Below are 26,466 nucleotides of genomic sequence, written 5' to 3' on the forward strand. Positions count from 1 at the left end.
ACTAGCTAAAGTTTTCTTCCTCCCTTCCGTAGCGTGTGTTAACTTGTGAGTCTCATAAGTTGCTTTTGTTTCATTCATTCATTCATTTATTCATTGGCTAATTTGAAAGTCTAAAACTATAGTACTTTAAAAACACATGTTTGCGAGCTTTTCTCAGAAAATATATAGTTAATTGTCAACATTGTTCTTATGCAGTTGCAAAACAAAAGTGATTCAGTATGAAGGCCAATTGTTAGGGAATCTGAATAGACAGTGATATCCAACACAACCTCCGAACCTTCAAAATGAAAAATTCAATTCAGTTGATTGAATAATGTAGGCCTTTACCTTTTCATACAATTGGAAAGAGCATGCAGGCGGTTTGAAGCGAATTCCATGGATATCACAGCTTTAATAAAATTTTTGCTGCTGTTAACATCAAAATATTCGCCTGTTCCGAAATGAGATATTACAGGTTTTTGGATTCATGATATTGTAAGTTTCATGTTCCTCTGCCTTTTTCAATGCATTAAGGGTTTCAGCATAGTTTTTGTCCTTCCTTCCCTGGGGTAAACCATGCTTATTTTGGACTTGGTTTGACAATGAAAGTTCAGTATGCTATCTCAAGCATCGGGATGGAAGAAGACTCACTAAAGGGAGAAAACAGGTGGATGTCTATTTTCTGCTGTAGATTGGATAAAATATAATGTAAGTACAATTCAACTACTAAAAGCATTGAATGAATGAAACAAGTCAAGGATGAAGAAGTAACAGCTTTGAATTATCTTTACACTTCTATGATGTCAGATAAATGTTGACTAGATGACAGTGATTTGAAGCTCAAATGCAATTAATAGTCATTAATGGGTATAAAATAATTTAAATGTGTGAAGAATTAATGGTGCAACATTTGAAATTAAAAGGTAAGATGTAGATTAATATTTAGAAAGGAAACATGAGTACATTGAGAAGATCAGTTGTGACTACAAATTTCATGGAGACTTCAGAAATGGTGAAAATTGTATCAGTTTGCTTTTGAAAGGATGTGATAATTGCTTTGTTGCAAAGGGATGGGTGTTCTTCTTAGGACATTGTTTTGAATTGTTAAAAGATTGTCAGCTTAAGTCATTAGACTTAGACTTACTTTCTAACATAGCAAATTTTAAGTTTTTAGATTGAATTTTGAGTGATTTTTAAACTTTTTTTAATATTGTTTCCAACATTACAAGGATTACATTGGATTTGTAACGGTAATTGGCTGACACATTTGTGGCTGCTCATCTTTCCCTCAATAGTTTCCTCCAGCTGCTCCAATTTGTTCACACAATGTAACTTTTATTTTTGCCTTGCTATAATTTTTCTTCCAGCAGTTATTCTTCTTACATCAAGAAGGCAGTTGGCAAGTGTTGTAGACACACATTCTTAAAATGTAATTCATAATGTAATGACTTTGTTTTAGTGTTGTTCAGATTGTCAAAGCTCCTGTAACTCAAAATTGAGGGTCCATGGCTGGTTGTTTTCTTGAACAACTACTCTAACGATGTAAAGAAATAAAAACTAGATTGTTTGAAACAAATGTAATCTTGAATAATATGAAATTGATTTTATAGTTCTTTTGTATGAATATTTTAGAGGTATTTTAAAATGTTTTATTATATAGATTTAAACTTAAATAGTTCAAATAATCAATTGAACTATGTTTATTTTTATAGATTTATCATTTTCATCTATCTTATATTTTGTTTAATTTCGTAAGTCATTAATTTTCTACTAAACTTGACTTTACTTGTAGGTCTTCCTATTTTCATATTTTGAGGTCTTCAATCATTTTTCCCAAGAAGTTGGGTTAGCCTTGTTGAGGCATACCCTTTCACAAAATGCTCCTTTATCCAACTCCTCTAAATATTTTTTCATAGGGTCATCAAAACAAGGAATGATGTGCTCAAAATGTCTTGTCTAGAATAGAGAACTCTCCCTCCCATAGAAGGATGTGAATCCAACCTTTAAAAGAATTGACAGATCTTTTTTGTTCAATTAAACTTGATTTCATGTTCTACACCCATCAAAAACATAACCAGCCATGGCGCATTTATTTCAAAACCTAAAGAGCTCATATGTTTGATCTATTACATCACATTCCCCAACTTAGAGGATAATGTAATTAGATAAACAAGCACCTGCTTCATATACACATCAATATAGAATCTTACAAAATCATTATTATCTACATTATGTATCATTAACAATTTGGCCAACAATACAAGAAATTCATATCCAAATATTTTTGCCCCGGTGTTTGATCTATAAACTAGGAAATCTTAACTTGTGTAGGACTCTATTATTTCTCTAAATCCAAGATTGTATGATACTTCTTAAGGAAAATGCTAGCATTACAAAAAAAACCAATACTAAATAAGAGAATACATATATAATATTCTCAGAGGGATAACATAGCGAAATAAATCATTCACAAGTACTAAGGTCTCAATAAATCTATGAAAAAAACCAATACCAAATAAGAGAGTACATATATAATATTCTTGGAGGGATAACATAGAGAAATAAATCATTCACAAGTACCAAGGTCTCAATGAATCTATGTATATTTTCTCTTAGACCAAGCTCTAAAAACATCAATATTGAGTCTAGACTCTACACAATTTCCCTACTAGTTTTTAAGATTGGATGAAACTTTTTTCACAAGGAAAGCAAGTACCTTTTACACCTAATAACTACACTCTACAACAATAATATAAGGACTACAATGTGTGGTTTGGACTTTTGATGATTCCTTGTACTAGTCAACACTAGGCCCTAGCAACGACTCTAACATTGGTAAAGTGGAGATGAAAAGTTCTTAGAAGGTATAGGAAGACAAATATTTATCCACTATATTATTTGCACCCAAAATCATGAGGAGCTCCTCACTCAAAACAATACTAGGACAAGTAGCATCTCCAAAATAGTAAACATCTTTAGTAAAGAGAAAATAGGAATAAGATGCCATTGGTTTAGAGCCTATAATGGTTCATTGTGCACAACAAGTGACAAATCTAAATCCTTGAAGGATATAATCCTCAAAATCATGCCAAATGAAATTCTAATCATCATCTTTCAATTCTTTCACATTCTCCTCTCACTCCATCTACCTCAAATGAACCTATGAATTACCCAAAACTCTTTCACCTTCCTACTACTTCTAAACATAATCTAAATATTTTTGTTAAAGTAAAATATATATCTTTTATCATTGAGGTTGATATTTTATATGAATATTCAACAAGGTTAGTTACTCAAAGTTTTAAAGCTCTCAAATGGCACGCTAATAATCCTAAATGATACAATTATGTTGAATATGGTAGGATCCCCTATAATGATCATGCATTTTGAATTATTTTTATAATATTTGTCACATTATTGAATAGTATACAAACATCAATATCTTTCAACCTTTCACTAACATCTTTACCTGTTAATTTTATTTCATTTATATTGATGAATAATCTCAGCTATTCAAAGTCTCATAAAGAAATAAATTCATTGTTGTAAAAAAAATTATTATAGTCTTAAATTTTCAATTTAAAGTTAAACTACCTAAATGAACCAAAAAAAAGGAAATAAAATGCCTAGTTTGAACCTCGCTTCTTGTTGCTATCTAAAGGAAAATTTTCTAGAGTTTTCAAGCATTCATGTCTCAATCATTCTATAAGAGTCCTAAGGTATTTTATAGGAAGTTTTCTAATATAGAAAGATTATCTCTTATGATGTCCAACAAGAGTTCTCAATCAAGAAAGAAGATCTTTTTTGTCACCTACATGCATGTATTCATTCATTCTTTAAGGAAAGAATGCATTAAGCATAACAACATTAAAGATATTGGAATGGTGTTCATAGATCCATGCATTTGTGAAAATGCATCTTGGATTCCATTCCATGATTCGACAACTAATATTAAGAACCATACAACCTTTATATTTACATGCTTTCCTTTATGCAATTTCATTTTAATTTCAAGGTTGATTCCTAAATATGTGCTTGAGCAAGGCAAATCCTTTACAACTAAACCATCCCTATTTTTATGTTGATAGGAACATGTGATGAAGTTGTTAAAAATATGAAAAGTATGTGATCCAATGGATTGCACCTAACAAATATAAACAAAAGTGCAAGATATACAGTGGGTGGGTATATTTTGTACCTAAGCATACAATGGCAAAGGAATTCTATATGCTCCAAATCTACTTAAACTAAAACCACACACTCAATCTACATTCTAATTGGTGATTCAAGGCGCCACAAGTTACTAGCTAACTTATATTTGTTTGTTTTTGTTGAATCTTGCATATTGTCCTTAATTATGCTTTTATCAAGTACATTACTCATCCATATTCTCTCAAATCCAACTCATCTTAATCATAATCATAAAATATTACTACACTCGCTAAGTGCTTAAGTCCCACTTAGCCTACTAGGTCATTTTCTTTTTGATTATACATTAGGAAAGGGGTAGACAATATGGCCTCTACTACACATGTGTCACTTTTTTACTATGCATTTTGGTCAGTCCTACATATTTTGATATATCTCCTTTCAATTCATTATCATTTCATGGTTATATGTTCTATTCATTAGATCTCATGTGTAATTATGTATTTTGAATCCATTTATGGTGGATAAATCTAATTAGTGTTGAGTTTTTGTCTACCCTTAAAATTTCATTCTTCCATTTAATAGATATACCTTTTCCATATTTCCTTCTACATTATTTTTATACAATTGAATCATACATATAGCATTTTGGTTAGGATAATTTGTATAATTATGGCCCCATTGATCTTGAGCCCTCTTTATTTGCTAGGAATCTTAATGAACCACACATGAATTCTAATGACATTACCACTATTATTGAGAATCCATCTCCCCACTCTTCTCACGATGATGATGAAACCTTAAGAGTGTCTCATACCCAAGAGCAAAATATTTCCAAAGAAGGTTAAGAACATTCTAATTCAAACATCATCACTTTAGTAGAAATGATGAGGAAGATACTTCAGAATGATGACCATTGTGTTGATTTCTTGCATACTATTTCACATATCATTGATCAAAATGGTACACACATTAAGGATTATCCTCATTATCTTCGTTTACCCCAACCTACTAGTAGTTTTGAGACTTATATGATTCCTAGTTCATTATCTAGTTTTTCCACCTATGTACCACCTCTCGGGGCTACATCTGCTTTGAATATTAATTCTACAAATGTCAATCTTTTAATTGTTTCCTCCTAGAATAGGATTTAATCATATATGAAATTAAGTGACCCATTCATCTACTTAAAGAAACCAATTATTATTATCACTAGATAATTAGACTTGGACCAACTAATAAGGAAGACTCAACGCCTTCTACACTTTAGGCTCCACAACACCTAGTCATGTATTCATTTGATAATCTTGTATAATCTCTACCCCAAACTTATAGATGAAATCAAGTAATTAGATAAATCTAGTACTAGAATGAACATAATTAAGGAGATACTAAACAATGGCTAGTTATTCATTGATCTGTACTACTTAAAATGAAGCATGACATAAGGTATTACAAACTTATTCAATATACAAATTAAAAAATGAACCTCATTATTTCTTCAAATTTTTGTGTGAAATAATATGAAAGTGCCTATTTATTTAGTTCATTATAAATTTGACATATATCTACACCTTATAATAATAAGTTTCTAGATAAACTTTTGGATCTAAGATAACACTACCTTACAAGTATATATATGACCAAGATTACTTATCAAAGTCCTTGAGTAAACCCAATAAATCTGTCATTAGTATCTAATCACTTTAATTAGTTCCTTAAATTAAATCATGAATACAAAAAAATATATCATAATAATGTATTGATTTAATAAGATCCTTGATCAAATTAGAAAAAAATGCATAAGATTCACACCCTTGAGATAAATAAGCTAGAAATATGTAATCTCATTATGTTTAATGTTACTCTTGATATATAATGAGAGACATAATCAGACTCAATCAAAACTTTCAACATAATAACACTAAATACTTTTGTTTGCTCCATTGAATGTTTACAAAATTTCTTAGCACTCCATAAAATTTTGTTGGACTAACAAACTCAAAAATAAAGTTCTACTGAAAAGATGTTGGCCCTTATCTCTTGATCTCGATTACCCTTTTATAGAAATAAGGATAGTAAAAGAAGCTAAGGCCTAGAGGAGAAATATGTCACATTTTCATCTAACATACATATTCTTGTTACCAAAAAAAATATATAGAAAGGACAAAATAGTAACTACTCACTTAGAAAAAATTGACATAAATGTCAATTTTTCTATCAGTGACTCAACGCTTAGTCAATTGGTTACATTGCTACGAGCTCTACAATTGCTACCATGCTTATCATTCAATTTGCAGTGTTAACCAAGTGGCTCAGTTGCTCCTAAGCTAAGTAATTGGAATACAGTGTCTACTAAGCATATGAGTTAGTTTGCAATGTTTGTCAAGCTACATAGTGTTTATTGAGCTTTAGAGACAAAGTTTAGGGAAAATTGAGTGTAGTAGAGACTATCGAGCCAGTCAATGGAAGTGAAGAAGATCATAGCATTAACTAAGCTCTACAGTGTTAACCAAGTTCAATAGTGTCTACTGAGATCATATGGTTAACAAAGTGGATCTAGTGTTGACCGAGTCATGTAGTGTCAACCGAGTGATCCAGTTGCTACTGAGTTTCTTAGAGTTCACTGAGTCACACAAGGTTGACCGAGTTCAAGCTACCTAGAAGTGATTAATATGGACCAAGCTTCAAAGTTCAACTGAATGCCAATGATTTTCAAGCATTAACAATGTTTCTCGTGTATCAAAAAAACACCGAGTTTGTCTTTAGAACTCGAGTTTTAATACTTGGGCCAACTTTGTGAATTATGATGAAATTAGTATTGTAGCTGACTCTGGTAAGTTATAAATTGGATTGGTATATATGTGATACATTGTATCATATCTAAAGAAGAGAAGTGAAGAGTGTATGATCAGCAGAAGTGTGAATTTAAGAAGGCTAGAAGAAGTATAAGGGACAAAATATATTTATCTATCACAGCTAGGTGATTATTATAATACAAGGAATCTCAACCAACAAATTAGAGTTACAGATTAGAGATCAACCATTGGTTCATCCTAATAGGTGCATCAACCAAATCCTTTAATAGGGTAGACTTAACAGTCTTTGCTAAATCTCCTAACCGAGTCCATACTTCATTGTATGATTGTAAATACTTTGACAAGGTGGATCTCACAGTCCTTATGGCTCCTAATAGGGTAGATCACTAGAAGTGGTCAATTGTAAGCCTTAATAGGTTAACTTTATACTACAATACTAAAGCTTGTGGGTATCATCCTCACCCCAGTTTTACTTTTTGATTGAAATGTTTATGGGTCACCATATCTAGTGTCAAAGTGTTATGAATGTTTATTTACTTTCATTCTTTCATACATACAATTAGATGAAAATATTATATGAAGGATTATTTGGTGAAGTGAGATAAAGTTTTATTGGTTCTTGATTCACCCCTCCCCTCTCAGTAACCTTGTGTACCTTATATTTCTAACAATTGGTATCAAAGCTAGTCAAGTTCTCATATAAAAAGTTTAACAAACTGAGAAAAGATTAGAGGCAATGGAGGTATACAAGCTAGATAAAGCTATTGACAATGAAAATTTGGATCTTAAATTGGCCATTAGGAAACTAAATAAAGAAAAGGAGCAACTCTCTCAATCATTGAAAAGAAGGAAAGATCTTGCAGTACAAATGAATGACAATCTCTACATTGAAGAAATAATTGAAGATATATATCTAGAAATAATTTAGATGAAGCTAATGAAGCAATCAAAGATCTATTAGAAAAGAATTCCAATCTTCAAGAAGAAGTTAGAAAGATGGAAAGAGCACAAGAAATCCAATTAGTGAGATTATGTGAAGTCATGAAAGAAAATGACAAAACTAAAGAAGAGATAGAAGGAAAGAACAACGAAATTCAACATCTTTTCCTTCAACAAGAAGACTTCATTGATCAACTCACTAATGCAGATGAAGAACTTATGAATCTAAGGTCAAAAAATGAAAGATTACAGAATGATCTCAACACTAAAAACAAAACCTATGAAAGAATAATGAAATCTCAAGAAAGCATGAATCAATTGAATGAATAAAGTCAATATAGACACAAAGAAAAAGTTGGAATAGGATACATAGACGAAGGTGAATCATCTAAGAAAGGAGCTCAAAAGAATCAAAGACCTACTTCCAATCATTGTGGTAAGATAGGTCATACATCAAATAAATGTTGGAATAATGGTAAAGCAAAATTTAATGGAAAGTGTTATAGGTAATAAGCACAGTCATAGAGCAATTGAATGTAAAGAAAAACCTAAGTTTGAAGGTAAATGTCATAATTGCAAGAAACAAGGACAAAAATCTTTAGAATGTAAAACCAACCAGTGGAACCCAATAAACAAATTGTGAAAGCAATATTTGGATGGGATTACAATACATGGTGCAAATGTCACTACTGTGGTGAATTTGGGCACATTGGAGCAAATTGTGTCAAACATCATATGAGAAAAAGTGACACTAACAAGAGATGTTTTATCTATACAGAACTTGGACATCTTTCCAAAAACTATATCAACACAGGTAGAATTGAAGATGAAAAGAAAGCCAAAGCTAACAATATAAGAAAGAAAATGAGGAAACAATGGGCACTAAAATCTCTAGAGAATGTAAACCAAGATCATGAAGTGAATGACACCAAAGTCAATTATTTGGGTGGTCCAAAAACTTTAACTTAGTTCCCTATAGAGATCACTGGAACTATGATTCAAAGGAAGTAATCTAACATCAGTTCCAACCAATAGAAAGACTGATCCAATCAGCATTCGAGATGCACAGGGATCACCAAGCATGATGAAAAGCAGAAGACCTTACTAAGTAAGGTTGGGTCATAGGACCTTACCAAGAAAGGTCGGGTTACATATTGTTGCAGACTCTAATTGATAGCCCATACCGAGTGATGGAGACTCTACCAAGTTGTAGATATCTCTTGAGTATTAAACACTAAACTGAGTGGAGAATAGTCTGTCACCAAGTGAGTATGAAGTAGAAAACATTAATGGTGATTGAAAGGTGGAAATTTGTTAAAAGAAAGGAATCAAAGGCATTGTCTTCATTGCAAATTTCTAGAGCTATTAGTGCAGACCGATTTTAGATCCCCCAAGTGATTTGAGCATTTGTTGTTAAAGGATTTTTGAAGTTTTCAAAAACCCTATGGAGCATGGCATCTTTGAGAAGAAAAGAAAAGAAAGGGTTTGAAATGTTGGTTCATGGAGTTGATTGCAACACACCAAACTTCAAGTTGAGTCCAACGATTGGAGAGGTGCTTGACCCAGTTGGTGTAGAATCACAAATTCTGCCTAAGGTATTACTCTTGCATACATCTATTCTTTTTATCATTGTCAATCCAAAAATTTGAAACCCTGTAAATGAATGAAGAATTTAAGGAATTATGTGTGGATGATGCATTGAAACCTAAACATCAACATTTGGAAACCAAGGGCTTGACTCATATCTCTCATATGCCAAGAGGCTTCTAGGTCAAATAGACAAGATATATTTTGAGTCATGTACATAATGGGCAGTTATGGTTGGAGCAACATATTCAAATAACCAGGAAAATGATTCATAAGATCACTGGAATCCCAATGCTTAACAATGAAAAGACAACTAAAACCCAAGGTCAGGTAGAACCATAAAAGAGAACTCTTTCCTTGTGGGATGGAAGAGGAATAAAGATTAGTAGTGTAACTGACATGGAACTGAAATTTGTCATCCATACCATTACACATAAGATTTACAGTACAAGAAGATTAAATAATGGATCATGTGAAGCTGTTCTGACTTAAAAGGTTGTAAAGAATAATGTATCCTTCAACCTTGCTGAGCTTTTGTTGAATCAATTCAACAAGAATATGGAGAGCATCGAAGGATCAAAGAATAATCCATGTAAGTTTGGATCTCTTATAACATATTTATTCTTCTCTACTCAGAAATCTTCCAAAGGTAAAGTAGTATGGAGGAAAGATATTCCTGTTTTGTATTAGATTAATGAGTATATAGCAGAGATGGGTGAAAAAAATTTAATTATCATGGATATCTACTTTGAAACATTCAAGGAGAAGATGAATAATAGATATAGGATTCCCAGAAACTTGTTGAAGATTACTAGGATGATATATGTTTCATGGTGGACTGTGAAAAAGTATACATTCAAGTAGTCAAACCTAGAGTGGCATTGGTTAAACCTCTAGAATATGAGGTTAACATTGATGACATCAAGGATATCAAGGAGAAGTTATCCAAGATAGATGAAGACATGAAGGCAAATGCACATCAGCTATCACTTGACCCAAGCCATTCCTCTACACATTATACAAAGATTAGATATCTGACAAGTTAACTTTATACTACAGTACTAAAGCTTATGGGTATCATCCCCAACTAAGTTTTACTTTCTCATTGAAAGGTTTCTGGATCAACATTTCTTATGTCAAAGTGTTATAAATTTTTATTTCATTTAATTGTTTCATGCATAAAATTAGATTAGAATATTATATGAAGGATTAATTAGTGAAGTAAGATAAATTTTTATTGGTACTTGATTCACCCTTCCCTTCTTAGTAACCTTGCCCACCTTATATTTCCAATAGAAAATTCTTTAATTACCTTCTTTCATGATGTCCTTTGATGAAGATCTGGTTCTAGGACTTGTGATTTCAAGGTAAAATGATAAAACTGTTGGAAATAGTAGAGATTATTGGCACTTATATTTTTGTAGAAGTATTGTATTAATAATTGGTTTTATCGTTGATGCCAACATAAGTTCAGTGTAAGCAATAGTCAATAGATTTGGACACATGAACTTACATTTGTGTAGAAGGATTATATACATCATGTCAATGTTCATTGCATTTTATTTAATATTATATATGAGTTACAATTTGTGTTGTGAAAACTAGTAGCAAACCAGTGAGAAGTAAAATATGCCAGATGCGGATGCAATATTTTTGTTATATCTTGATGGCGAGTACGAACCAATGTTGAAGAGCATGGAAGGTGATAAAAGACTTGTTTGTGTGCATATATTGTACTCTGGAAAGAATACATATGTGTAATATGCAATGTATTTTACTGGCAATTGACTAGATCATTGTAGCATGTGAAATGGTACTGGAAAATGTTAAATTATTATTGTATCATGTAGAACAATTCATGTAATGGTTGTATAATTTCTTGATAATGCATGTATACCTTATAATGGTTATACGTAGTTATTTGTACATCAAGGAAGCCCTAATAGCCTAAATTAATTAATTATTTATAATTGGTATATATATAAAAGTTATTATGAGGAATGAGATGTATGGAATGATAAGTATAGATGTGAGCCTTGATGTTGGATTGTCAAAGAAGAGATGATAAGTTGTTGGGTGATTTGAGAAGAGGTATGAGTGGAATCTATCATCCTAGTGGAGTTCAAAGGAGATATTTTGGTAAGTAAGTTGCATATCAATCAGTTCACATTGTTGGATTTTTTATCCTTTTGTAAACGTGGTTTAACCCTTCATCCTTTTAGCCGTGAGATCAAACAGTGTGCCTTTTATTCTCATCAACTCCTAATATAGTTAGAACCTTATAAAAAGGGCTCAAGGTCTCCTAAAAGGGATATTTACTTTAATAAGGTATGTTGTACTAAATGTACCATATTTGACTCCTAACTAGGTCACATCTTTTTACAAGGAGCTTACATGTTAGTAAACTATTTCATGGGCATCATCCTCATCAAGGCTTTCCCTTTGATCAAGGTTTTTCTTTTAGAACAAAAATCAATATGTTACGGTGTATGGTCTCTTAGTGTTATACATTTTTTAAAATTCTTGGTGATTAGTTTCATAAGTTTTTAATTAATCATAGAAGCTTAGAATCTTGAGGAGATCTGCAATGAATTACAAGAATGAGTCTTAAATTTGATGGAGATGATTATGACAACTAGAAGAATGAGATGGTAACACATTTGATTCATATGGAGCTCATTATTGAACACTCGTTATGTATCAGATTGATATCAAATATGAGAGTGAGCTATCTTCATTCACATATACGGAAAAGAAGGAATTTTAATACAACATGCAAGAAGATGACATCGTCAAATCTTATGTACAAATGATCACAAAGATTGCAATAGGGGTAAACAGCACAGGATGAATAATACTTAAGGATGAGGTAGTGTAGAAAATTCTCAGATATTTGACACCATCTAATGAGAATAAAGTCAATGTTATTAAGTAGTTTCTCAAACCAATGGATTCAACATGGAGATGCTAATTGGTAAGTCACAAGATTTTGAAATTGCTCAATTTAAATATTCTTTACCTAAAGATGAAACTTCATTTAAAGATAGTGGCAAAGAGGTAAGAGGATAATTAAAGGAATATTAATTTTAATCTAAAATTTATGCAATAAAATTGGGGGTAAAAGTACAAAATCGTGTCACACTTTTATAAAGGAAAAGGACGACAACATGCAAATTGTTCAACTTAAATGACATAAAAGTGGTATTTTTATTTAAATTTTTAAGATGATGTAGACTGATGAAATACATAAAATTGAATGAAGTTTATGCCTATAAATTTTGAAAAAAAATGAGCAATAAATTTTGCATTTTATTTTATTTTTGAAGTTCTTTTTTTAATTGTTGAAAATATGGGGTGTAGTTCCCGCCAAACAAGTATATGAAAATATATATTTTTACTCTAATTTAAAATATTTTATAGATGACATGTATAGCTAGTGAAAAATAATAATTTTTGATGTGTACTTTTCCACTATAAGTACTCAAAGTCGAACTTATCATAAATCAGTAGTTCTTTTTCCCATCAAAATTTGCCTATCAAATCTACACCTTTTTGGTGAAAATAACATATTCATGAAGACGACTCTCTCCTCGTGTGCTAAATATAGATTTTAATTCTTTTGACATAACTTCCTTTTTTCTATATTTTAAGTAGCATCTTCCCAAATGCAAAAATTTCTACTTGCAATACTCTGAAATTATAACATAACTAATCAAAAAACTATGAAATTTATATGATGATGATCTTAACTTCGAGATCTATAAAAGGGTATTTTATTTTATTTTTGACGAAAGTTGAGTTTTTTATGGAGAAATGAATTTGACCAAGACAACTTTAGATGTCCTTCACCGTGACATGCATTTGTACTTTTACCCTTGGTCATTTTGCATCAAGATGTATTACTAGAGAAAATAAGGTTAAACATAGTCCCTACAAGTCATAATTTCCTAAGGAATGTCTTAATGTTAGTGATGATAAGATTGAAATTAAGGGAATCAACTTTGAGGAAAGTGATAATGAATATGAAATAGGATTTGTTGCAGTTAGAGATGAGAATCATGTTAAGGAAGAAAAAGAATTAGTTTCACACATAGAGAAGAAATCAAATTGGATTATAGACTATGGATGTTCACATCATATGATAGGTGAAAAAGACAGGTTTATTGAGCTAAAAACGTATGGCAAAGGTGTCAAATTTGGTAACAAAACAACTTACTTGATAAAAGGAAAATGTTCTATCACACTTGATGGTAAGACTAACACAAATGATATCTTATTTTTTGGTGGCTTCAAACAAAAATTGCTAAGTTTTAGATAGTGTGTAGAGAAGGGTTACCATTTACAATTGAAAAATAGAAAATGTATAGTCGAAGATAAATCAAGGAAGGAGATTGCAACTGGTGCTTAGACCAAAGGTAATGTAATTTAGTGAAATATTTTTGAAGTAAGTTGTTTTTTAAAAAAAGTTGATGATAATTGGTTATGACATAGAAGGTTTTATCATATAAAATTTGATAATATATTGTAGACTAGTAATTCTAATGCATTCAGAGATCTACCTCAGGTTATGAATCCAACTAACATGATGTTTAAGGAATGTCTAATGGAAAAATAATTGAGGAATGCATTTCGGAGAAAATAATTTACTACTACAAGGAAGTTGGAATTGGCGCACACAGATATATGTGGTCCTACTAAGACAAGAACATTCTATGGTCAGAAGTATTGTATTCCTTTTTTTGACAATTGCACTAGAATGGTGTGCATTTATTTTTTAAGAGATAAATTTGAGGCATTTGATGAGTTGAAGATCTCTAAAGATAAAGTTGAAAATAAATTTGGAATTAAGATAGAATGTTTAACCTATAATAGAGGAGGAGAGTTTACATCTAATAAATCCAATTCATATTGTGAGGTGTCGTATTCATAGACAAAATTTAGCCCCTAAGATACTATAATAAAATAGGGTAGTAGAGAGAATAATCATAACTATTTGTGACACAAAAAGAGTGATATTTCTTGAAGGTAATGTAGCACATGCACATTGGATATAAGCATTAATTATGTTATTATACACCTTGAACATAGTTAAAATAAGGCAAGGAGTGGGTGAAAAATCTTATGAACTTTGGTTTGGTCATGTATCTACAAATAAAGTAATTTCAAATCTTTGGACACAAATGCTATATGAAAAGAGATAGTGAAATGGGAAAGTTTGATCCTAGAAGTGATGAAGGTATATTTATTATTTATTTTACTAAAAGTAAAGCTTACATATGTTGTGATCTAAGATTAAAAAGATTGTTGAAATTGAAAATTTAAGAATTAGATTACAAAACATGGAAACTTATTTGAGATAGATAAGGGGATTCATGTTTAGATTGAAGAACCAAGAGAAGAATAGAGATGACAAAGGTACTATGCTTTGAATCATCTGTTGACATTACATTATGTTTGTTATTATTAACACACACTTATTTAGATAGATAGTATCTACCAAGCGTATTGCACAATAAACTATGTTACCCAAGCATTTAGGCTTTTATCGAGTTCAAGGAATAATATTCAGTTTGTGCCAAGCAGTTTCTACCAAGTTGGTGATCAGCAGTGTAAACTAAGCATCTCAGTGCATGTCGAGTTCCTTAGTGGAAAGTGAGCTGTGTTGTGCTTACCAAGTTCATAGTTAGAGTGATGTGAATCTAGTGTTGACCGAGCCACTAAAATTGTTATGCGGTCACCAAGTCATGGATGACTCTGTCGAGCACTTAATGCAAGCAAAGTGGAATATAGTTTGTCATTTAGTGAACAATCATACCAAGCATTTATGACAATTGAAAGGCAAAATTTGATAAAAAGGGAAAAATTGAAGTCATTTGTCACTGTGAATTTTTCAGAGCTATTTGTGCAAAGCAATTTCTAAGCATCTGAGTGAATTGTGCATATTACTATTGAATATTTTCGTAACTTTGAAAATCCTATTGAGAAAAATGGCATCCACTAGAAGAAAACCTAAGAAAGTGTTAGAAATGTTAGTTTGAGGCATGGAATGGAAGACACCAGACTTCAAGTTGAGTCTAGCTATTATAGAAACCGTAGATCTGAGCGAAGCACAATCTCAAATTCCATCAAAGGTATTGTTGCTAAATGATATTCGTTCACATTTTTGGTGTGATATTCAAGATATTGGAACTCTTGAAATGGATGAATCCTTGAGAGAATTGTGTGTGAATGGTGTGTTAAAACTAGAGCATCAACACCTTGAAGTGAAGGGTTTGACTTACATTCTACATATGCCATGAGATTTTTCAGATCAAATGGATAAAGATTTATCCTTAGTCGTGTGCATAATGGTCAATTGTGCTTAGAGAAACCTATTGTGATAACGAAAAAGATGATCCATAGGATCATTGGTCTTCTAATGTTGGCAAAAGATAAAATGACCAAAAGCCTAAGTTGGGTCAAGCTAGAAAAGAAAACCCTTACTGAGTGGGATTCAAGGGGAATGAAGATCAGTTGTGTTACAGATATGAAACTGAAGTTCAAGATACATGTCATTGTACACAAAATACACAGGTCAAGCAGACTCAACAATGTATCATGTGAAGTAGTGGATCTAGCATACAAAGTGGTCAAAAAAAAATTGTCACTTGACCTTGCCAAATTGATGTTGAATCAATTCAACAAAAATATGGAGAGTATAAGACTTCAAAGAACAATGCTTGTAAGTTTGGTTCACTCTTAATTTGTCTATTTTTCTATGTGCAAAATTTTTTCCCATCTAAAGGTACCATTGTATGGAGGAAGGATGTACTTGCTCTTTATCAAATTAATGAATATATAGCTGAAATGAGAGAAAACTATACTAATATTATGAATAAGTACTTTGATACATTTAAGGACAAGATGAATAATAGATTTAAGATACCAAATAAAATTTTGATGATTACAAAGATGATATTTATTTTATGGTTGACTGTGATAAAGTATATATTCAAGCAATTAAATCTAAAAATGTATGGGTCAAGCCTCTAGGTTATGAGGTTAACATGTTCGAAATGAGAATAGAGTAACTGAGAGGGGGAGGGGGTGAATCAGTTACTACAAAAAATTTCCACAGTCCCTAAGATGTCTGAATATACCTTTGATCTGATTAATAAAATGTTGAAACTTGATAATGCAGCAAATGATAAATATTAAGAACTGATATGATATCATGCACAAAGTAATTTAGCAATTAAGAACACAAGAGACACCAGTTTTAACGTGGAAACCCAATATGGGAAAAACCACCAATGTAACTTTTTCACTCTTCTGAAGTGAGCCCTATTAGGAGCCAACCCTGTTAAAGGTTACAAAAACACACTGTTAGGTGTGACCCTGTTAAAGGATTTAATCACCCTGTTAGGAGTGGCCTTGCTAGAGGTCTTTAAAAAAATTCAACTGAACTATCACCTTGTTAGAGGATTTATTGAATGGTTGTTAAACCAACTCTGTTAAGAGATTTTGAATACACTGTTACAATGGTTAGAAAGCAACAATGAAATGACCTGATATAATGTGCAACTTATCTTTTCCGATTGCAGATCTCTGTTATGCTTGACTGGATCCTTACTGATCAAGTACAAATTTGTAGGTCCTTTAACACATCTGATCCTCCATCAGACTTTTCTCAACATTCGCCTCTTCATACTATAATTCGCATTCATAACTTTTTCATAATCACACACTTTAATTCATAACTTGAATGACCATATATACCTTTCAGATTATCTTAGTTGGCTAAAAGTAATTAATTAGCAAATCCTTATACTGGCCGACCCTGCACGGTGAACTTTGTTCATAAAACAATTTCTATGTTAATCGACTGAGCTCGGTTGATACAGCGAACTTCGTGACAAACCATCAATGTCAGGAGAACTCGATAATTATTGAGTTTCCTGAGATAACCGAGTGAGCTCGGTGGAAACTAACCTTTGGAGATCGAGTGAAGCTCGGTTAACACTGACTTTTCCATAATTCATTTGATGATCAAGTGAGCTCGGTGGAAACTAACCTTTGGAGACCAAGTGAAGCTTGGTTAACACTGACTTTTCCATAATTCATTTGATGACCGAGTGAGCTCGGTGGAAACTATCCTTTGGAGACTGAGTGAATCTCGGTTAACACTGGCTTTTCACATTTCCTTCGTTGACTGAGTTAGCTCAGTTAACACTGTCTTCCACATTTCCTTTGATGACCAAGTGAGCTTGGTTGGTACTGTAAATTGCATTGCAGACTGTCTGAGCTCGGTGAACTTGAGACTAATGACTGATATGACATTTGTGTGACATCAAGGACAACATTATCCAACATAACATTGATGAAACCAAGGACATTATTGAAGCACTATTAAATGAGCCTATTGACCCAAAATTTGCATACTTTGGCACCTATGATGAAGCAAAGGCAAGAATAGAACTTGAAATAAAACTCCCTCAAGCGGTCAACAAAGGAAAGAAGAGAATTGCAAAATTGAAAACCAAATTCACTCCTCTATTGAATGAAGGAAAAGGAGATGACATTGATGATGATGAAGTAGAAGATGAAGAAAATTTAGAAGAAGAAGAACCTATAAAGAAGAAAGGTAAGGTTATTATAACCAAACTTTCCAAACCATGTACTCTTGTGTTCACAAGGACGTCTAGGAAGAGACAAAAGATGTGTGAAGAAGCAAAGGATATAATTTTCAAGAAGTCTCCACACACCATTCAAGAAAGATTGTAAGAAATAGATTTAGGAGTCAACATAACAAACTGCAAAGCATTAAGGTATGAAACCAGAACTATAGAGGAGTAGAAGAAAATTGAAGACATGGTTATGTCTAAGATGGGCAAATGGAAATGTTCTCTAGATGATCTTGTTTAGTAGATTCCGAGTGAATTAATGGTGAAAGTTAAGCCAATATGGGATTATGCAAGGAAAATTGCTAAAGACATACATGAGCAGACCCTAAGGTAACTCATATCAAGCTTAAGTGACAAGGAAGTAAAAGAATCCTTAAAGAAGAATGAAGAAAATCTTACCTTGAAGTTTAACACTTGTCTAATTTTGATCAATGAAATTGAACATGTGGTAAGGAATGCCACCAACACATGGAAGAACATTTACAATGTTCACAAAAAAAGTGATTTGATTGTTAATGTCAATGACAAGGAAGATGATGATGAAGAAGTAACACATAATGATAACATAGATGATGAGGAATAGGATCAAGGACAGGAAGCTATCAAGGAAGATTTACCTAAAGTTTAGAACATAGAGGAGATTGACCCTAAGAAAATTGTAGTGGTTATAGCCTCACGTCCTCATTCTCTGAGTGAAGCATTGAAAACAGAAATCTTAGAGAAAGCTACTACAAGATTGATTATGTCAAAAATTTAAAGTACAAGCACTCAATCAATTTTTGCACCTGCTTTAATAAGTACTTCATTAACAAAAGTGACAACCACTTCATCTACCAAGCAAACAACAATTCCTCCTCCATCAGTTTTGGTTACACAAGGTATTTCGTTAATAAGTGCAGTATCTACTTTTTTAGCTAGTCCTTTTATTTCTACCATTTTTTCCATTCCTAATATGCAAATAATAAGTATAAAGATAGTTGAGACAAACCCTCAACTCAGTACAAAAAAATTCAGTAAAGGCAAAGAGAAAGAAGAAGAAATTGATCTTGATGAGGAGATTATTATTCTAAATTGGGACATCTCCAATCTCAATCCTGATCAAATGCATATATTTGGAGAGATACTTCAAAAGAAAGCTAAGTAGCAAAGGCTTAGAGAAGAAAGAGATAAAGATTTTTAAGTTCTAGAAGATGCAAAGAATATTCTAAAAGAGGCACTCAGCATTGAAGTTGACACTTCTCAACCAATTTTGGTTCAGTTAGAAGAGGTAGTCCATAAATTAAATGAAGATTTAAATGAACAAGAGAAATTGTTGTAGAGAGTAGAGAAGAAATTTGGAAATAAAGTTTTGGAGCTAATTGCACAAAAGATTGTAATTCATCAAGTAGATCTATCTACTATTCTAAGCTCATTGGAGACCTCTTGCAACAATATGACTTGAGTTTTGACATGATATTATTTAATCACCTAAATATCATAAAAGTAAAAAAAACAAAAAAAATTATAGAGAACTTTAGATTGGTATGTTCAAATAATATGCAATGCAGGGTGCAGCAAGCGATACGAGGACACTACATAGTACTCGTTCTACTAGAGGTATGAGGCTAGGAGCAAGAATACCCAAGGTAAAGTTTTTTAAATATTATTCAAAGTACAACAATACATTGGTTTTGAAATATTATTTCTTAATTGGTTTTCTTAAAAGTACAATAATACCTTTCCATCTCCTACCATCATTGAACCCTACCAAATTCATCAAATCCATCCAATTCTCATCCACATATCTTGCTCCTAGCATACCAAAGCTCTATCTAATGAATCTCATGAGTTCAACCTCCATATATCCATTTGCATCGAAGAACCTCCATTCACATAGGATGTCTTCTAGGAGTGTGGAGATCATGAATCTCCACTTTTATTTCTTGACAAGGTGCCAAAATTTTTTTCACATCGCTCTTTTTCTTATCGATCTCTTTGTTTTCAATTTAGACCTTATAGTCTTTTTGAGCCCCAATTTTTCCTATCTTTCAACTATCCTTCCAATATTGTCCTTCAAGTCCTTCTTGTGTCTTCTTTGTCTCCTATGATCTTCTTATTGTTATTGTGCCTTCTTTCCATTTACAACATTATCTCATATTTATAACAATATGCTTTACTATTTTATAGGGCTTGTCAAGAGCTGAAATTTCTCAAATTGATGATGCCACGCTTTCTGCCATTAACTTTGGCCTTGAGAGTTATGCAGTATCATAGCTTGTACACCTATCAATTTTATGATTTGAGTTGAACTCGTGATGTGTCTTATTGATTCCTCTTATATTATATTTGTTTTTTATTTAGGGTACTCCACATAGCTCAAGGTCTAGAGGAAAGGGAAGGAAATCAACAAGAACACTGAAGCAAAAAAATGTATTAAATACAAGTCAAGTTTATATTTTGAAATTTATTATGAATGAATGTATATACATGTAGTCAATATTGATGAATATGTGTTGACTTGTTTGTTATATATATGTAGAAACAATTTAGTTTTGTAGACTCTATGAATGGACCTAGGATTGTTGATGTTGAGGCAATGGAAGAAGAGGTAAAATTTCATATTTTCCTTCTCATAAATTTTAGGTTATAGTATGCATTTTTTCTATATACATATTAAACAATTGCATTTACAAATGAGTACATTTTTAAAAAAAATTTTATGGTTATTATCAATAATTTGTCTTATTAACATGTGTTATTTATCTTTTGCCTATTACAACACTCTTTGAGACTTTATGCAAATCCTTTCCCATTTCATTTTGTTAGGAATCCCAAGGGTCAAAGATGGGGTCAAATACAACAAAGGCTAGAGATATGTATGTAGAGTCTTAGTTGAAGCCCTTTTGTGATCTCAATTTGGATTTCTTGTGCGTGTGATAGAAATCCCTAATGCCTACTCTACAATTCTAACATTTTATCGCTTACCATACAGGTTGTGCCTCATACTAGTATTGATTGATCAATGGTTGTGGCTCTTGCTAGCACAGGAGATCTAGCTTAGGCTGTAGTATTTTTATTTTTTTTACTCTATTTGGAATCTTTAATGCCACTCTATATTGTTAAAAATTTATCGCTTACCATAAAGGTTGTGCCTCATACCAGCACTAATTCATCAATGGTTGTACCTCCTAGTAGCATGAGAGATCTAGCTCAAGCTACAACAGGTTTTTTTTTATACTCTATTTGGATTCCCTAAAGCCTACTCTATAATTCTAACATTTTATTGCTTACCATATAGGTTGTGCCTCATACAAGCACTGATTCATTAGCTAGCACAAGAGATCTAGCTCAAGCTGCACTATATATTTTTGATTTTTACTCTATTTGTAATTACTAATGCCACTCTATAATGCTAACATTTTATCACTTGCCGTAAAAGTTGTTCCTTATACCAACACTGATTCATCAGTGGTTATACCTCTTGCTAGCATGGGAGATCTAGCTCAGGTTGCAATATTTATTTATTTTTTACTTTATTTGGAATCCCTAATTTCACTCTATAATGCTAACATTTTATCACTTACCATACAAGTTGTGCCTCATACCAGAACTGATTCATTGGTGGTTGTGCCTCCTGTGAGCATTGATTCATTGGTAGTTGTGTCTCTCATCATCACTCTACCTCATCATTTTTTTAGGAGTCCCACCCATTGACCAAGGAGCCCATTATTATAATGATTGAGAGAAGGAATGGGGTAATAAACAATCCAACTATCCACAATTTAGAACCCAATTTCTAGTTATTTTCATATAACTTATAGATAAGATATTTGATAGTGTATTTTAAATTTTCATGTACAAACACCTGGCAAGCCACGAATTGCATCAAAGAGGCTCAATTTTGATGATCCTGCATAGTCGTAGATATTGATAGTGATATACATATGTAGTTGTGGTCATCACATGACATTGACATATATTCAACTTTTGTATTGTATATATTCAAGATTTGTATTATGTTGTGCATTGAACATTTCTATTGTACACATTCAACATTTGCTTGGTATTTGACTTTTGCATTGTCTATTTTTGAGATTTGTATTGTGCACATTCGACATTTCTATTGTACACATTCAAAATTTCTTGGGTATTTGATTTTTGTATTGTACTGATAAGATATAACATATTTTTGTAACTACATGATTGATATGACATAATGTATTGATCATTTTTATATATATTAAACTTGGATTTCCATCCAACTTGTTTAATGTGTGCATACAAACTTGTATTTCAGCTCACTTTCTTGCAATTAATCAAATACATGAACTTTCATTATTTTATACAAAAAATGTAACATTTTTATAAAATTCATTATAAAATATAATCATATGTCACTTATTTTGACATAACAAGACATTAAAATAAAAATATATATGTCCTAATTTGTGTATTAGTGTCAAAGATCGCAACCTGATAGTGCTTAGAGACTTAGGGACACTTCCATTTAGTGGGGTCAATACCATCAAAAAGAGATTATGGCTAAAAAGGGGTTGGTCATAATCCAAACCTGACCAACTGGAGCTAATGGAGCATACGATTTGATCATAGGACCAACAGTTTGAAATATACACAACATTGCTCATTTTAATTGAGTAACATTGCAACTTTTGGCAATATGTGAGATACGAATGACAAATCCAAACAAATTTGAATCTTTAAATGAGATAGGTTGTTGTAGTCATAGATAACATGATTATGTAGCACCTGACAGTTTGTCAATACCTCAAATGAACTCAAATAAATGTCTGGTCAAAGATCCCATCCTGATGGTACATAGAGACCCTTAGGGATGCTTCTATTCAATTTGGTGAATACCATCAGAGGGACTTTATGGCTGAAACAAGGTTGGTCCTAGCCTAAACTTAACCAACCCAAGCTAATAGAGTAGTTATTTGATCCTAAAACCAACAATTTGAAATATACACAACCTTTCTCATTTTAATTGAGAAACATTGCAACTTTTAGCAATAGGCTAGATGCGGATTCCAAATCTAAACAAATTTGAATCTCTAAAAACTAAGATGGGTTTTTGTTGGCCTAGATAATGTGATCTTGTATCACCTAGTAGTTTCTCAATATCTTACACGAGATCAAAGAAATTCCCGATCAAAGATCATAGTCTGATGGTGCTTAGAGACCCTTAGGGATGCTTTCGTTCAGTGTGGGCGATATCATTAGAGGGAAATTTTGGGTGAAATGAGGTTGGTCCTAGCCTAAACCCAACCAACCTGAGCTAATGGAGCAGCTGTGGATTGCTAGGAAAAGTCAAAATTTCTCATTAGGTTCTAAGTTGGTCAAAAGTTTCTCAATGAGCCAAAAGTTGCTCAATAGGCTAAACATTGGTAGGGAAGGGAAACTAAAGTATTAGGTAACTTATTAGGTCCTAGGAATCTTAGATAGGGTCCTAGAATAGTCCTAGATGGACCCATTTGACCAAAAGATGTCAAAAGCAAAAATTGCTCAAAAGTTATGCAGTTGCTCAACAAGTTGCTTGTGTAACTTTTGTAATCTTTGGGAAGTTTTAACTACCCATGCTTAGGTATATGAGCATGAGGAACATATTTTGGAAGGTTATAAGGTTTTCAATTAGATTCCACATGTGTGTACCTATTGTGTAGACTGTTATAGCATTTCTAATTATTTTACAATGCTTTAATGCCCTAGTACAACTATTAATAAACCTAAATAAAATAGGTCTCATCAGGCCTATTTGAAGATAGTGAGTTTTGAATGGTTATAGTTGTGACCAGACGTATTAGGCAAGGTCAAGAAGGACTATTTATAGTTTTAAAAACAAGAGCCATTGAATGGTTCAAGGATTGGATCCTTAATTAGGAGTGGTTAAGTGCTAGAGCCCTAGACCCTCTGCATCAATCCTAACATTGTATTATAACAATTCTAATCCAGGAAAGAATGAGATTTTGTAGGTGGAGAGTATTTGGAGGAGTTTGATGGTGTTTTGGAGTGTTTTTGGGGTCATGAAATGGAGCCATAGGTGTAGCAACAGAAGATATAGCCATTAGAGGGGGTCTTTTTATGATGGAGTCCATCTTAGAATAGTTTAAGGATGGTGTAACAACTTTCATTTGTAGGTATTGTGTTGGGAGGTCAAACATTGAGCAAGCCCTAGATTTTTGGGGTTTTGGGGTCCAAATTGGGGCTTTCATATCCAAAGGTGTCATAGAGTCAAATTGGATGCATATTCCTCAAATTAGATTTATTTCATGATAGTGCTGAAAGTGGCAAGGTTTGGGAGTACACCCATGAGAGGGTTGCTTTGAAAATGTGGGGTATTAGGCCTATGAGGCATAGGGCATGATTGAATGCATAGATATGGAGATGAGGAAGAGTATTGAGGTTATGGAGTCTATTGGGGATATGAAATAATGAAATTGATCATTGATAGGTCTATATCATGGGTTGAGGGCCTAGAGTTTATTCTTTTGGAAGGAAGAATAAGGTGTTGTTACAAAAGAAAAGAAAGCATTAGCATTCTCCTAAGAAGATTTTGAAAATCCTCCATTAGCCTCTGCACCATGATCTCCAACACATTTACACTCCTTTGGGTCATCTAGTCATTGCCCAACCAACTTTTGCACTTGGTTGTACATTCTTGACAACTTTTGCAAAATTTGCACTTTGCAACCTTTTAACAACTCTTTGTACTATTATGCAATTTTAATTTTCTCATGCTTTATATAGGGTGGGTGGGTGGGTAGTCACCCTTTAGGACTCCTCTTAACGCTTTGAAACTTTCTTGCCAAAAGTTGCTCAAGCAAGTTTTGAAAGTTGCAAAATTGCACAATGCAACTTTTACATTTTTTGAAACTTTTCACAAATTTGGTCAAATGACCTTCCTATCATCTCAAACTTATCTATAAACCTTACCTATGGTAAAAACCTAATCCCAACTCTTTGTTGACCCTAGTGACCTCATGATGACATCATCATCATGCCTTGTGCCAATCAAAGGGTTATTTTAAGCCTAAAAAGGGGTGACATAGTGTGACACTAAGGACATGGTCCAAAACTACCCTATCCAAGATTTGCATATATTGTAGAGAAGTCAAATGGGTATAATCTATAATTTATTTTCCTAATGTTTTGGGAAATTTGGGAGAAAAATGCAAGAGGGCAGCCATCTAAGTCTATATAGGTTGAAGATAATTGAATATTTCTTAAGGATATCATCAAACCCACAAAAAAGAGTTCAAGAGATAAATTTATAACAAATTTATAACAATAATTTACAATATTTACATCTCTTATCAATTTTACATAGAAAATTTGGCATCTAAATATGCACATGTTTGACATCTCTTATCGGATATTTATACAAATATGACATCTAAATATGCACATGTTACATGTCTTCTCTTTTTTATATACAAATTTGGCATCTAAATATGCACATGTGACATCTCTTATTATATTTTTATGCAAAATATGGCATATAAATATGCACATGTTACATGTCTAATCGGTTTTATATGCAAAATTTGGCATCTAAATATGTATGTGACATCTCTTATCAGATTTATACACAAAATTTGGCATCTACATATGCACATCACTGCAAAAATGTAAAATTTTGCATAGCATATATACAAAATTTTCAAAACTATTCTACCATATATAGAATGATTCAACTATATAGCACACAATCAATCAAGGGAACCTTCTAGATCAGCTCTAATCCTTATTGTATCAAGTACCAACTAGTGATCAAATTCACATACTTTTCATCGCTTCTTGTTAAGAGGCATACCATGAGACACCATCAATTGAATATTTATTGCAAAAATAGTGTTAGAATAATGAAGAATATGTCTATGTGTCTCAAAATTCTCAAATAACCACATGGTAGAATTATTGATAGGGTACCTACATTTAATTGTAAAGACAACTTAAAGTCAAAATTGATACATTATACATGACAAATTGACTTAAAGAGATCTTCATGGCAAGGGCAAAAAAATATACTACCTTGTAAGCCATGTGCCTATCACAACGAAAGATCCTATTGGGTACTCAATATCCTCACTATCAATGATTGTAGCTATCAGTTTCTTATTGGGATCAATACACCAACATAGAAAGTAATTCACTCTATCATTATTCTCATATGCAATAACTGCATATACATGACCTGCATTATATAGAAGGATAAGTTAGTGGTAAAATTGAAATTAAACTATTTTAACTAAGTATTAAATTGATAACTTAGTACCTAATTTAACTAGATCAAATACATGCTCAAAATTTGTTGATGCTTCAACTTGGTTGAG

The 26,466-nt window shown here is 32.3% G+C and overlaps 1 protein-coding gene across 1 annotated transcript in view; it reads right to left on the reverse strand.

The window, feature by feature from the left end:
• Positions 1-213: 213 nt before the first annotated feature.
• LOC149570984 (putative phospholipid hydroperoxide glutathione peroxidase) overlaps positions 214-26,466 on the reverse strand; it is a 43,957-nt gene continuing 17,704 nt past the window's right edge. Inside the window, exons 6-7 of the mRNA XM_089815665.1 lie at positions 328-408; positions 214-277 (exon numbers count right to left, since the gene is read on the reverse strand). Coding sequence (XP_089671791.1) covers positions 214-277; positions 328-408 — 145 coding nt within the window. The remainder of the gene's footprint in view (positions 278-327; positions 409-26,466) is intronic.

This window comes from Cupressus sempervirens, chromosome 2 (genome assembly GCF_028749045.1).
Source record: "Cupressus sempervirens isolate cs-2001-9-10 chromosome 2, ASM2874904v1, whole genome shotgun sequence".
Taxonomy (NCBI): Eukaryota; Viridiplantae; Streptophyta; class Pinopsida; order Cupressales; family Cupressaceae; genus Cupressus; species Cupressus sempervirens.